This window comes from Leopardus geoffroyi, chromosome C3 (assembly GCF_018350155.1).
Source record: "Leopardus geoffroyi isolate Oge1 chromosome C3, O.geoffroyi_Oge1_pat1.0, whole genome shotgun sequence".
NCBI lineage: Eukaryota > Metazoa > Chordata > Mammalia > Carnivora > Felidae > Leopardus > Leopardus geoffroyi.
In genome coordinates this window covers 71,609,818-71,624,368 of record NC_059338.1, presented here as the reverse complement: position 1 = coordinate 71,624,368, position 14,551 = coordinate 71,609,818, and the positions used below count along the sequence as shown (strand labels likewise).

Sequence of the window (14,551 nt, the reverse complement as noted above, 5' to 3'; positions counted from 1 at the left end):
GAATGATGATCTGGGGAAAAATAAGAAACATCTCCCCCCTGAACACAGCTAAACAACAACGGTGCTCGGTCTCATGGAGTCAAAAGTGGATCCTGGTCGATACAGTGTCTCCTTGCTGCTGATCGCGCCTCTCAAGGGTTTATCAACTTTGTTTTTTCCCAAACACTCAGCTTGTTTGTTATATGACTGAGGCCAACTTTTAATCTTTAGTCATTTCCTGTCTGTACCATCTTTTGATTTGGTTAATTTATTTCATGTATGTACGTATATGCACATACACATATACACACACACCTGTGTACAGGCAATAAGCTCAATTAAGTTTGCAGAATTTCCTTTGTTCCATACATTTTATATACTGTTGTTTACCTTGTAGGTACTTTGTAACGTGCAGCTGGTGCTTTAACTTTCTACTCAGACCTTGTTTGAAATGTCTCTTCACTTGCAAATGGTTATGTTTTACTTTGGATGTTCTTGGCTGCCAATTTCTAAGCATGCACCCCTAGAAAACAAGCTTTGGGGAGGCTTTGCTATGGAAGGCGCACTTTCACCAAGCATATGGTTCTGCCAGAACCACTCAGCAGAATGGCAGCCTCCAGGGCGCCCTGCTGCCTCTCTCGCCACAGCCCCTTGTGGCTCTTGGAGTTGGTGATTTGGTACTGAATCCCACAGTTCTGAACGACATGCTTCCGCGTCTGGAGCACTGTTGCCTGATTTAGGCGGCACTCAGGGACTTCGGAGGACGAAATGTCAGCATCTCCACCTGTCCTCTCCATTTGGCCTGTCTTCCTCCTCCTTCACAACTCTCTCCTCCTGATAGAATCAAGTTATAATTGCCCCGGGGTCAAGATGCCAGGACATCTGATTACATTATGATGGCTATGAAAAAGAATGCACAGCTGAGTCAGGTAATATTCTAGGATTACTTTTTATATTCCTTCAAGTTGTCACCCGCCTTATTTTGTTGCTGTTGTTGCATGAGATGGCCAGGGCAGGCCAAGAGGCCTGGTTACAGGGTTTAGCTCTGCGGACCGCAGGCTCCCGCGCGTGCATGTGGGGGGGAGACGGAGCCCGCGGCTCAGCAGCGGGGACCTGGACGGGAAGGCCGGAACTTCGGAGGGCCTCGAGGGACACTAGCGTGGTTCCTGCTTATGCACGGTGTCCCTGCCCCTACAAAGGGGGTGTCGTTGGGTGAGGGGAGCCTCACAGGAACTCTGAGTAGGTCCCACAGTGACCGGGGCCCCGCGTTGGAGGTACACCGCTCGGACCGGCCCGCAGGGAGGGCAGGCTCCGGAAGCAGACCGTCTCTGCGGGCCAGGCCGGTCCTGGAGGCGAGCTGGTTCTCGAAGTCGTTTGTGGAAGCAGGTTGCGGGGGCCGGGTTCCGGGGAGCGCTTCGATGGCAGCTTCTGGCAGCGAGCTGTGCCGGCGGGCCGCGCCTGCTGAGAGGAGAGGGAAGCGGCGTCGCTGGAGGACTCACACCAGCACTCGCTGCAGCGAACCCGTTGAGCCCCCCACTGCCAACGCGCTGGACAGGCTCCTCGGAGGGCCGCTGTTGCCTTGGGGGCGGGACGAGCCGGCGACGTGCAAGCCTGCGGAGTCGGCTCAGGGAGCCGAGCACGCAGGCGCCCGGGAGGTCGGGCCGGACGCTTTTGGGAGTTGCTTTTTTCCTTTTTCCCTAACTTTTCCGCTCCCTGAGCGCACGCCGTGGCGCATGCGCAGTCTGCGCCCGCCCGGCCGCGCGGCGTCGGGCCGGGCGGTTGCCAGGGGCGACCGCATTCCCCCGGGACTCCGCGGTCGCGCGGGCGGGGCCTGGTCGGCGGGGCCCGCCTTCTTCGCTCTCTGGTTGGCTGGCGCTGCTGTTCGTTGGAGTCGTCTCGGCCGCCGATTGGGCAAGGGGAAGTTTCGCACGCTCGGCCCGCGCCCGCCACCCGCGAGGAGAGAACAGTGGGGGACCCTGCGCGGCGCCCGGGAGGGACCTGTGCCGGCCTCGGCTTCCAGGCGGGCAAGGCCCGAGCGGCGGGCGGCGATGATCCCCGAGGAGAGGACGGACGACCCGGGCTCCGGCGAGGAGAGTGCGCGGCTGCAACCGGCCGGCAGCGTTCGCAAGGTGGGCGCGTCCGCGGGGACGGGGGTCGCCGGGAGGACGGGTCCCGAACCCCCGGCCCGCTTTTGCCCGCCACCTGCCGCCGGCGGACGCGGGGCTCCGGAGTCGGCGCTGGCTTCTCAGGTCTGAGCGCGCTGCAAGACTTGTGGCAGCAACCCACTTCTCTCGCCCCTAGAGGCCAGCTGGGCTGACCTCTGGGGAAACTGAGGCTCGGTGGAAAGGCCGAGCCCGCGTTACCTGCCTGAGCTGGGCTTCTGTGCCTTCTAGCAAAGGGTGGGAACACAAGTCCAGCTCAGCGTTTTCTCCCACGCTCTGGAGGACGCTCCGGGCCCCGTTCCACCGCAGGTGTTGGGTTCTGGTCTGTGACAGCCCGTGGCCCTTGTGCTAGTTCCGGGTGCCCGTCATTCCTCCTTTCCTAGCTTTTCCCTCCCTCTCTCCAGGCTGCTCAGCTTTGCCCTGGGCACCTATCTCTGTATTTGACGAAACTTTCAGCGGCAGGCAGCTGGAGCCTCCCAGGAACAGGAAATGGCTGGAGGACTTCACAGATAGACAGTTTGTCCGTTTCTTCACTTCCCACACACCTCCTCCCCCTCTGAGGTCCCTAATCCTGCTTCGCTGACTCTGGACCAAGGACCATTTCCAGGAGTAGTGGGGAAGCTCTGGGAAGGGGTGGGAGCGGACACCTGCGAAATCTGTGCTGGGAAGGAGGGGGCACTCAGGCTGCCCCTCTCTGCAGCCTGGAGCCTGGGTGTTCCCTGGGAGTCACCCACTGGCTGTCGCAGCGTCCAGACCAGGCCTGTGCAGGTGCGGCAGGGCTCTGAGGCTGCATTCTCCCCGTTCCAGCACATCTCTCCAGGAGCACTTGACATTGAGGAGCAGACGAGTGGTGTTGATGAGGACAGCCCTCCTGAGCTAATGGTTTCTGCCCAGCATAGGGACCAGCCCCCTCCCTGGGCAGATGGGCATGGCTATTGGCCCAGAACCTCTAGAACCTGCTGGAGCTTTGCTTCAGAAGGGGAGTGATGTAGCTTTGGCTGTGGCCTGCTCCTCCCTCCCCAGGTCCTCAGGCCTCTTGGAGGGGAGACTGCCCACCTCCTTGGCTCATTCCCTCGTTCACAGAGCGGTCTTGACGTGCACCGTGGAGAAGAGGCACAGGCCAGCAGGAAGAGAGCCAGACAGCAGAGCAGAGAGAGGAGGGCCATGTTTTGTCTTTTTCCTTCTTGGCGCCCCCCTGAGATGTACAGATGAGGGTCCTGCCCAAGGGCTCAGAGCAGGGAGCCCTCCACATCTAGTGTTCTCTCTCTTGTTGTTCAGTTGGAACAAGCCTCCTCTCCCGTTACCTAAGGATCACAAGAAGGCCTCCCAGGAGAATGCCTCTGCCTCTGGGAGGTCCTCCCTGATTGATCTCTCTTCTCTCTTGACCATCCATGCTGGAATCTGAGGGGGTGTTGAGCCATAATCTGAGATGATTGTGCACCAGGGGCCTTCCTCTTGAGAGACTGTGAGGCCTCCTTTAGGGTGCCTTCATAGAGGGAGTGGGACAAGATATAGCCCCCAAAAGGTCTGAAACTGCCCCTGCCTGCCAGCAGGGGGGGGTGCATATTAAAGAAAATAGGCCACATTTCCTCAAATATGAGGAAGACAGTGGACACTGCAAGGGGCCTGACCTCAGCACTGCCTGAATAAAGCCCTGTCCCTGCCATTGGGGCAGCTTCCTGGAGGCACTGTCCTCACTGCCACTGTTCAAGCTCTGTGACCACCTATGGGGACATTGCCCAGGGAAGGTGCATTCTGGGAAGTTCTTCCTAACTCCAGGGCTGGTGACTGTCCCAGAAGAAGGCTCTTAAATGGCTAGGAGGAAGCATGGTGGCCATGGCCGCGTGTCCCACTGCAGCCCTGAAAGCCACCCAAGCCCCCTTTGGCGAAAGCCCCTCAGCTTCCCTGGCCAGAGCCTCTAGTCACCCGGCTGCAGCATCACTGTGGCTGGGTACCCCCACCTCTGGTCTCAGTTGCCACCCAGCTCTCCTGCCTGGGACCCCGACACCGGCAGCCCGGCAGGATTGTCCCGTGTAATGAGGAGCGGTGCCTGAGGTGGCCAGTGGGCAGTCAGGAGGCCTGGCCTACTGCCTGGGAGCTGAGTGACTCTGGGCCTGTGGTTTTGAGCAGTTGCCCAAAGGGACCCCACACGTAAACAGCCAGCTGGGGTGATACCTTCGTATCACATATCAAGACACGTATCCCAGGGTCACCGTGAGCCGAGCACCACAGGGAGCAAGGTGGGCTGAAAGCCAGCCTCCAGCACCCCATGCGCAGGCCCCTTTCCATTAGCACCTTGGCAGGAGCCAGGCTGGGTCATCCCCCCGTGGCCGTGCTAGAACTCATGCTAGAAATGTGCGGGTAGAGTAGATTATGGGGGTTATGGAATGAAATTCAAAGGCACACAAGGATATGTGCCGAGCAGTTGGCCACCTCCCGCCAGAGGCTCCCAGAGCCCTGGCACACTGGTGCTGGCTCCACAGGATCGGCCCAGCTTTTTCGTGGGGCCCCGGTCCAGCCCTGTCCCCCGCCTTCTGTGTGCTTCCTACCCTGACCACCCCACCCCACTTCTTTCTGGGATCCTGGGATCCTGCCTCAACTCGGCCTGCCTGGCCCCACTGCTGCCTGGGGAGCTGGCTTGGGCCCCACCTGTGCCGACCACTGCCTTCCTCCCCACCCGCGAGAGCCCTCTGGCATTCGTGAGCTGTTGACAGAGGCGTGGCTTGGCCCCCGTGACCTGCAGCCTCTCCACAGGGCCATGACCCCCTGGCACAGACACCGCACGGCCGCCTGCAGAGCCGCAGGGCCCAGGTCCACCAGCAGATCAATAAGGAGCTGCGGATGCGGACAGGCGCGGAGAACCTGTACAGGTGAGTGCCCGCGACCGCCCCCATCCCTCGGGACAGTGGTGCTGCTGTCCCCTGAGGCCCCCTGGAAGCCAGCCCATGTGGGGTGATGGGAGCCAGGCAGAGACCCAGGCAGGTGCCCGAACGTGTGGTCTGGTTTGGGAGAGGGACGTGTGAGCAGGTGACTATGGCCATTGTAGGCTCCCAGCAGGAGGGGCCGGGCCTCCCACCGGGGTCTGGGGCAGCCATGCTGGTCAAATGAAACCCTCCCAGACAACCCAGGCCCCTACCTTGATGGACCTCACTGGCAGTGGTCAGCTCAGGGTCAGCCAAGTTCCGTGTGGTGCTGGAGGGGGGGCTGGTATGCAGTGTGGGAGCCTGTGATTTATGTGGTGACCAGCAGGGCTTTCTCAGGAGAGGCACCGTTTAGGCTGAACTGTGACAGGTGTCCCAAGACTGAGGACCCGGGGGGCACCTGGGTGGCTCAGTCGGTTGGGTGTCTGACTTCGGCTTAGGTCATGATCTCGCGGTTCGTGGGTTCGGGCCCCCCGTCGGGCTCTGTGCTGACAGCTCCGAGCCTGGAGCCTGCTTCCGATTCTGTATTTCCCTCTTTCTCTGCCCCTCCCCTGCTGGTGCTCTGTCTCTCAAAAATGAATAAAAATTAAAGAAATTAAAAAAAAAAAAAAAAGACTGAGGACCAGGAAAGCGTCCTCCAGGCTGAAGAGGTGCCTCTTCCTTAGCGAGCTGCATATCAGCTCAGACCTTCACCCATGTCTCCGTGAGCCCACTGCATGGCTGGTGGCCCAGGAAGATGGTCCCACCTGTCAGAGCCACAGCCAGTGTGCACAGAGCTGGCGGAAAGGCTCCAGGATGCAGCTCTGCTGGGCCCAAGGGGCCCCTCCATTTCCTTAGCCGCCCTGCATCCCTGTCTACCCCACCCCAGTTCTCAACCTGGCCTTCCTGGGGACCCACCGCCTCGTCTGCCAGCTGCCCAGATGTAGGCACAGAGAGGGGCTGACTCCCACCCTTTGGGAAAGTTGTTTTTGTGTCACTGTGGAAGGCGCGCCAGAGCCCGCGTCCAAGGAGAGAGGTGGTGGGAGGCGAGAGCTATGCCCTGGGCCAGAGTCACCAAGTATCCACGTGGACAGGAATTTGCACGAACTCCAGGGGGGCTCAGAGAAGAGGGGGTGGGCCCGGGACCGCACCGCACCCCTCCACGGGGGCTGGGCCTGGGGGCACAGCACTCTGGAGCCCAGGCTGGCGCAGGGGCTGCGGCGAGGCCCAGGAAGCAGGGCTTCAGCTCAGTCTGGCCTCCCTCCCCCAGAGCCACCAGCAACGCCTGGGTCAGGGAGACAGTGGCCCTGGAGCTGAGCTACGTCAACTCCAGCCTGCAGCTGCTGAAGGAGGAGCTGGAGGAGCTCAACGGCAGCGCGGAGGTGGACCGGCCGGAGGGGTGCGTGTGCGCGTGTGCGGGGGCCGGTGGGCGTGGGGGAGGACGTGGTGCGAACGCGCGAGACACCCTCCAGGGCGGCACCTGAGTGCTGTGCGGTGTGTGTGCGAGACACGAATCAGAATCGGGAAAGGGGGTTATGTGTGCCTGGAGAAGTAGGGGGTGGCCACTGGGCACGGCAGGGTCCAGCCTTAGAGTCTGGGCTCAACGGTTCTGGTTCCAGCGAAGGTGTCAGTGTCCCTATGATCCCCCTGGGGCTGAAGGAGACCAAGGAGCTGGACTGGTCCACACCCCTGAGGGTGAGTGCTGACCTGTGAGCCCTGGGGACTGGTGGGACGTGGTCCTGCCCTAAGGATTACACCCTGCCCTGGGGTCAGAAGGGGTCGCCAAGGCTTCCTGGGGCAGCCATTGCATTGAACAGAAGAGGAAACAGGCCCAGAGGGAGGGGGGTCTGACTCCGGCTGCCGGGCCTGCCCAGGCTGTGGGAGATTCTGGTCGGACGGGTGTTGGAGGAGAGCCCACCGTGGGATCGATACGGCAGAGTTAGGCATCCTGCTGAAAGCCCACGCTGGCCACAGGGTTCCCCCACCGTCGCTCTGAGAGTTGGCACTGGCTGGGGCTGCCCCGTCCAGTCAGAGCCTCCGCTGTGAAAACCTGCTGATTCCCAGGGTCCTCCTGGGGGCTCATGAACTAGGCTGCCCCGCAGGCAGCACGGAGAGGGGCCTCAGCTCCTGGCCCCAGTGCCCTTGCCCGTCAGGTGGGCTTTACAGGGGCTTAGAAAGGACTCTGAGCAGAAGCAGCACCGAGTCTCTGAACCCCGTACCTGTGGGGGAGGGACCCCAAGGCCAGAGGAGGGGACCCGCCACCACATATACACCAGTCCTCAGCCTTTCTCCAGGGGCCCCGGGGCCTCCACCACCGTCTCCACGTTGGGCCGGGTGAACAGGGAAGGCCAGCACCTGCCCCTCCCCCAAGCAGGAGCTGATATCTGGGCACTTTGGAGAGGACAGTGCCTCCTATGAGGCCGAAATCAGGGAGCTGGAGGACCTGCGGCAGGTGAGTGGGCTCCTCCTGTCCCCTCCCTGCCCCGGAGACCCCAGAGACCGACCACCCCCAGTTCACAAGGAAAAACAAGGCTCAGCGAGGGACAGAGGCAAGGAGCTCAGTGTAGACATGCTCTGTGCAGGAGTCCCCACCAGGGGCAGCCCTGGGGAGAATGGGGAGACAGGCACACCCCGAGTGTGCATTAACACAAACACAGCCAGGGCACACACGTGGCTCTGCGCACACCAGGGAAGTTCCGTCCTCATCAGATACTGCTGGCCCCCTGGGAGTGGCTGCTCTGTGCCTGTCCCTCCCCAGGGACCCCACCTGGGCCTCTCCGCGGTGCTCAGTGTCCTGGGGGTGGCACGCGTGGTCCACGACAGCCCCAGACCGGGTGGATGTGCCGCTTCGGGACCTTGTCCACCCCTAGACCCAGGGTGCTCCCGTTGGGCTGGGACGTCCAAAGGGTCCCGGGGTAGTGTGTGTGCTGTGGGACGGGTCTGGGGAACCGAGGCCCAGCTGGTGCCTGCCCCACAGGCCATTCGGACCCCCAGCCGAGGCGAGGCAGGCCTAGAGCTGCTCATGGCCTACTACAACCAGCTCTGCTTCCTGGATGCACGCTTCATCGCCCCCACCAGGAACCTGGGGCTGCTGTTCCAGTGGTAGGTTGGGGGTGGGGGGGAGCGGTCACTGGCCTCCCCTGACGGCTCCCCAAAGCCCTGTGACTCCTACTGCTCCCACCCTCCCCCACCCTCCCCCACCCTCCCCCACCCACAGGTATGACTCACTCACGGGAGTCCCGGCCCAGCAGCGGGCCCTGGCCTTTGAGAAAGGCAGCGTGCTTTTCAACATCGGGGCCCTCTACACCCAGATCGGGGCTCGCCAGGACCGCTCCTGCCCCGAGGGCACCAGGCGCGCCATTGAAGCTTTTCAGAGGGCTGCTGGTGAGGGCAGCCCGGCCACCAGCCCCATGGCCGCAGTTGCGTGGAGGGGGGGTGGGGGGAGGTGGGTTAGCACTCCAAGTGTGTGGGGCAGAGCAGATACACACACAGGCCCTTTCTGGGGGTGGGGGGCGGGGCCAGGTAGCCCTGTCCTCCTGCTGTGAGCGCCCCTCCACAGGGGCCTTCAGCCTCCTGAGGGAGAACTTTTCCCGAGCACCCAGCCCCGACATGAGCCCGGCCTCGCTCTCCATGCTGGAACAACTCATGACCGCCCAGGCCCAAGAATGCATCTTTGAGGGCCTCTTGCTGCCAACCGAAGCCCCCCAGGGTTGCCTGGCCCAGCTGCTCCTGGCTCAGGAGGCTGCCCAGGTGAGGGCAGGGAGCCCTTGTCCCACAGGAGACCTGGCTGAGCCACGGTGGCCAGATGAGCAGGAGGGTCTGGATCGGGGGTCCAGGCAGGGAGGGGCAGGGGCAGTGGCTGTGTCTCCTGTTTGTTTCCAAAGCCAGCTGTTTTCGTGGTCTTTGGAGCCGGTCAGGACCCCCGGGCCCTGAGTCCTTGCCACTGGGGCAGCACCAGTCAGAGCAGGCCCTGGGGCTCAGATTCCTGAGCTTGCCTCAGCTCGGGGTGCAGGGCAGGGCCACTGGGACTCAGGCCGGGGCAGGCGGAGGCCGGGGCCCAGGGCAGGGAGGCCTCGGCGTCCCACCCTGTGCGCTGGCAGGTGGCAGCTGAGTACAGGCTGGTGCACCAGACCATGGCCCAGCCACCTGTCCGCGACTACGTGCCCTTCCCCTGGACCACCCTGGTGCGTGTCAAGGCTGAGTACTTCCGCGCCCTGGCCCACTACCACGCGGCTGCGGTGCTCTGCGACAGCCCCCGTGAGTGCCCTGCCCCTCGTGTGTGTGCCGGCAGAGGCCCCGGTGCGGAGGGGCTCACGGCCCTCTCTGATCCCCAGCAGCAGCCGAGGTGGACTGCCCAGCACTCTCACAGGCCTTCCTTGGGCTCCCAGCCACACCTGGGCCCCCGGGCGCCGCACCCCAGGAGCAGGAGGGGCGCAGGATGCTCGGTGAGGCAGCCTGGCGCGGAGGGGCTAGGGCCCGCTGAAGGGGGCGAGTGACCCGTCCTTCATGAGTCACCTTTTCTGGGCATGCCTGGTGTCTGGCAACTTGCCAAGCTGCCAACTTGCGTCCCCGAGGTCCCCTTGGCGGCTGAGTCCCAGGCAGGGCCTGAGCAAGGCAGGTAGCCCGGGCGGGTGGGGGCCCTCGTGGGAGGCAGCTCTTCCCCGCCCGGCCTTCTGCATCTGGTAGCTCCTCCCCGAGCGGCCCGCGGGCCCTCAGGATGGACCCAGAAGCCCTCAGCTGTGCTCCTTTGGCTGCGTCCAGGGGTGGGGAGAGCTGGGGTCTGGCCTGGGCCGGGCGAGCCCCACGGAGCGTGTGCCGGCCCTGTCCCGTGCAGGCAAGGCCCACCTGAAGCGTGCCATCCTGGGCCAAGAGGAGGCCCTGCGGCTGCACGCCGTGTGCCGTGCCCTGCGGAGCGTGGACCTACTGCAGGCCGTGCTGGCCCAGGCCCTGCGGCGCTCACTGGCCAGGTACTCGGAGCTCGACCGAGAGGATGACTTCTTGGAGGCCACGGAAGCTCCCGACATCCCACGTGAGCAGCCCAGCCCCTCGGACGGGCGTGTCCAGCCAGCAGGCGTCCGTGGGCCCAGGACCTGTGGCTGCCATTGAGGCCACTCCACCTCTAGGGACCACGGAGCGGTGGGCCTTCAAAGGAGCCCACGCGGGCACACCCCCTGCTCTCCCACGCCTTGCCATCCCCGCAGTGGATTCCTGCCCCAGGGAGGCGGTGGCCTAGGAGACGGAACCACAGGCCGGCCCCCCAGCATCTCCTGCTTTACAGGGGCAGGCAGGCATGGCTGGAGAGCTGAGACACCCCGGAGCCCCCTGGGGCAGGGGGGGCAGCCAGGTCCCCGAGGTCTGCAGAGGGGCCAGTGTGCGTACGGCAGGCTGCACTCGGGCCACCCGCTCTGCTCTGGCTGCCTCCCAGGGGCCTAGGGTCCTTGAGCCTCAGGCCTAGTTCTGTTTTCCCTTGAACTCTGTCGTTTCAGCTAAAACACAGCAGAAGCCAGAGATCAGGGCACCCAGCTTCTCCAGGGTGAAGGTGACCGATATCTTCCACCGGCTGGTGAGCACCCCTGCCAGGGTCACCCGTCCCCACCTCAGCACAGGCGGCCCAGCCCTGTCCTGGGGGAGGACTCTGGACAAGCGGTGCTGGTGGCCTAGCCCCGCCCTGCCCCACCCCTCTGCCACACCCAGTTTTTGACCCAAGATGTAGAGATCGGGGTGAGGGGTGCTGTAGTGGCCCGGCTCAGCCTCTGACGCCCCTTCACCCCACCCCCAGGGGCCCCTGTCCGTGTTTTCAGCCAAGAACTGCTGGCGGCTGGTGGGGCCCGTCCACGTGACTCGGGGAGAGGCTGGCTTTGGCCTCACGTTGCGGGGAGATGCGCCGGTCCTCATCGCTGCTGTCATCCCCGGGGGCCCGGCCGCGGTGAGGCCCCTGCCCCCCCCCCTGCCGGGGCGGAGTCCCCGGGTTGAAGGGGGCAGGTGGGACTGTGGCCAGGGGTGGCGGGTGCCCCCGTGAGACTCAGGACCCCCCCGTGTCCCTGCAGGCAGCTGGCCTGCGGGAGGGTGACTACATCGTGTCCTTGAACGGGCGGCCGTGCAAGTGGTGGAAGCACGCGGAGGTGGTGGCGCAGCTGAAGGGCGTGGGCGACGAGGGCGCGAGCCTGCAGGTGGTCACGCTGCTGCCCAGGGCGGAGCCACCCAGCACGGTGAGCCCCGGGGGCCCCGGGAGGGCCTTCCCCCGGGCCCCGGCACGCCCCGCGACTGCGAGGGCATCGGAGAGAGGAGCTTGAGCACCGGCGAGCCTCACTGGCGTGGCCTTCTGGGCAGCGGCCATCTGTGCCGTGGTCTCCACCTGGCGGCGAGTCCCTGCCCTGGGCGAGGCCGCAGCCCTCCCCGCGGTGGGCTTCCGTGTGCCCACACTCCTGGGGACCTCGGGCAGGGGCGGTGCTGCAGGAGCCGTTTCAGGGTCCCCACCCCCAGCATGGCACCCCTGCGGGGCGCTGCTGCCCTGTTGCCCTTACAGAACCCCCAGCTTGCCCCTGATGCACCAGCCACCACCCCCCGGGTCACACCCTGCAGCCTGGCCACAGGCAGGCCAGGCCCAGGGAGCCAACCGTTACCCATTTCTGTCCCGATTGCAGGGGGAGCACCGGCCGGCCCTGGGGGCGCTTCTGAGGGGCCAGAAGGAGTGTGGGCGGGGGCCGCCAGCTCCTGGGCGAGCCAGCCCCAGGCCCCTCCTTGGCTGGAGCCGCAAGGCCAAGAGGGGCAAGACCAGAGGGAGGCTGTCCCCACACCCCTGAGCTGTGTGCCGCCCTCCCCCTCCTGCCCAGGGTGGTGGCGAGGGGCCAGCTCCCCCCACGGCCCTCTCCATCCTGAAGGACTTTCGGGCCAGTTTGCTGCCCCACCTGGTGCCCGGAGCTGCCCATTAAAGACCGAGTCAGATGAGGTGTCTGAGCCTGGTGCTGGGCGCTGGACCCACACGTGGGAGGCGTCACGGTTGCTCTGCGCACGGAGTCCCAGGTGCCAGAATGCGGCCCCTGGGCTGCCCGGTCCTCACACATGCCCCACGTCCCTACCTGAGTAGGGCAGCGTCCCAGGCCAAGGGAGCCGTCCAGCTGCTTCTTGGAGTCAGGGCCGGGCAGGCTGTGGCCCACATCCTCACTCGCCCTTCTCCTCTGCCCCTCAACGATCCACATCCTGTCCACACCCTACCTTCGGGCTGGGTCAGCCTCACACCAAGCTTGCATTCCTGACCCGTCCGAGGACCCCACCACTGACCCAGCCCACCTGGCACCCCACAGGCCTGCCCTCCGACCAGTGTCCCAGCCAGTCCAACCCCCGCAACACCTTTCCTTGATCCCTCTACTTCCGTTCTTGCTGTCCCCTCCCCGTGTCCCACACTCCAGGCATAGATCCCATACCGGCCCGGCGGCTGCCGTCCTCTCACGTGCTTCCCCAGGGGCCGGGCCTGGCCCTCCACCCCCACGCCCACCCGCCCCGCTCAGTTCTGCCAAGCTCCGAGGGGGGCTGGTTTGGACTTGGCCCTGAAGGGAGGGCTGGGGGCGGCAGGCGCGGAGCGGCCGCAGGGTGGGCGTGGGGGCCGGGGCGGCCGGGAGTGCGCAGGGCCACCAGGGGGCGGCCGCCGCCCGCTCGAGCAGCCTCTGCAGGCAGGACTCGGCTGCGGGAGGTCTACCTGCAGGCCAGGACCGCCCCCTCCTTGCTGGCGCCGTCCCGCCCCTCGGTGGGAGTGGCCGAGTCCTGGTCCCCACTGGCCTCGCCTCCCTCCTGCTGTCGTGTTACCGTCAAGGTGGGGGCCGGCGTGAATAGGCAGGTGGCCTTGAGGGTGAATAGGCAGGTGGCCTCGAAGACCTCATGGTCGGGGAGGGCGGCCCCACCAGCCTGAGCCTGGGCTGAGAGCGGCCAGGTGTGTCCCTGCTGACCCGCCTGCCCCTCCTGGGAGAACGCCCCTCTCAGCAGAACCAGCCAAGGTCACCTCGGCGCTTACTAATTTGATTAATAAAATTGTGCTTCAAGGAGGCCATTACCCGCTAATCAGGGATGACAGAGCTGGCAGGTCTCGTCCAGGAGGGCGCTGCGACTCCCCTGCCTCTGGCCGCCAAGCTGGACCCAAGAGGGGCGCACGGGCTGGGGGCCAGAAGCTGCCGCTGGCCTCTTGCGCCAGGCTGGTGGGGAGGGGGTGCCCTTCCCAAAGACTGCACCCCTGCCCCCCACAGACAGCCTGCCGTCTCTGCCCTGCAGCGCCCTGTGCCCGGGGGTTCCTCGGCTGGAGGCAGGGGTGGCTGGGAGCAGGCTCCCTCTCCCTCAGAGGCAGGTGGGGGTGAGGGAGCTCTGGGGCATCTCTGAGGCCTGGCTGGCAAGGTGCTCCTCCCTGGTCGGCCGTCCTACAGTCGAGTTCCAGGCTGCGGGGCGCAGGCTGGGCCCAGTGCTAACCCCTGGGCCAGGCAGGGCTAGACATGGAGGGGGCCTCACCTCTCCGGGCAGCGACCAGCCCCTTTTCCACGTGGGAAAGGTGTTGAGCGAGGTACAGACCAGCTCGAGTCGCACAGGGCCAGCTAGGAGGCTCAGCTGCACGTTCCAGCCACTCGAGAGGCCCACCCTGTGTCCACCCACACCTTGCTGGTTCGCCTCTGCCTCCCGGCACACGGGAACGGACCTCCCTGTCCCGTTTCCCTGGCATGTCCTTAGTCCAGCTAGGCAGCTGAGCTGGAAGCAGGCAGAGTCCCAGGCCTGCTCTAGGAGCCCTTGCGAATGAGTTCACGGACCTAGCAGAAGCTTCAGCTTGGCCCCGATGGTCAGTCATGGCCTGCACCCTGGGACCTCGGCAGCTCAGGGCCGTGTCAGCCGGGGAGCTAAACCAGGAGGCCCAGGCCTTTGCTGCGTGTGCTGGGGGGGAGGGTCATGCCCACAAGAGCCACCTCAACCGAAGCCTTTCTCAGGTGGCGGTGGCTGTCCCGGTTGGGCCACGTGCCTGTGTGAGGACAGCGTGTGCCTGCCTGGCCCATCCACTGCTCTGACATGTGTGAGGAGCCTAGTGTCTTCCCACCCTCCTGCCCCACACCGGTCATCCAGCGTCGCTCCTGCCCTCTGCCTGTGCTCTCCGGCCTCCTCAGTCCGGCTGGAACCTCGTCGGCCATCCTCGACACGGCCCCCCCTCTGGGCTCTAGCTCCCTTTCTGGCTTGACCACGTCACCTGTGTCTGTGTCACAGATGGGCCGCAGGCCAAAGACCACAGCGGCTCACCCCCGAGTCCCAGAATACCTGGGAAGGCTTGGCGACCTGGTGTGAGGGTCCCACACGTGTGCCCCCACCCCCGCCTGGGGGGAGGGTCAGCACCCAGGAGCTGCCGTGTCCCTGGCTCCTGGCACAGAGCAGGGCCCGTGAGGAGCGAGCGCGTGTGCAGCGGCTCGGAGATGCGTGCGTAAGGGTGTCCGGTGTGCGCCGCGGCCCACGCAGGAACATCTCATTTTCCAGAGCAGTCCCCCCTGG

The 14,551-nt window shown here is 64.8% G+C and overlaps 1 protein-coding gene across 2 annotated transcripts; it reads left to right on the top strand.

The window, feature by feature from the left end:
* The first annotated feature begins 1,900 nt into the window (after positions 1–1,900).
* On the top strand, positions 1,901–11,989 carry RHPN1 (rhophilin Rho GTPase binding protein 1). Of its 2 annotated transcripts, none has more exons than XM_045453416.1 (15): positions 1,901–2,108; positions 4,896–5,011; positions 6,312–6,440; positions 6,661–6,736; positions 7,416–7,493; positions 8,019–8,143; positions 8,259–8,425; positions 8,601–8,791; positions 9,142–9,298; positions 9,379–9,486; positions 9,876–10,070; positions 10,528–10,604; positions 10,821–10,967; positions 11,089–11,250; positions 11,686–11,989. In XM_045453416.1, the coding sequence occupies exons 1-15, from the start codon at positions 2,028–2,030 to the stop codon at positions 11,842–11,844; spliced, it is 1,968 nt and encodes a 655-aa protein (XP_045309372.1). In that variant the 5' UTR covers positions 1,901–2,027; the 3' UTR covers positions 11,845–11,989. The 2 variants fall into 2 exon arrangements, with proteins under 2 accessions (XP_045309372.1, XP_045309371.1); XM_045453415.1 differs by having other exon boundaries at positions 9,376–9,486.
* Positions 11,990–14,551: the final 2,562 nt, after the last annotated feature.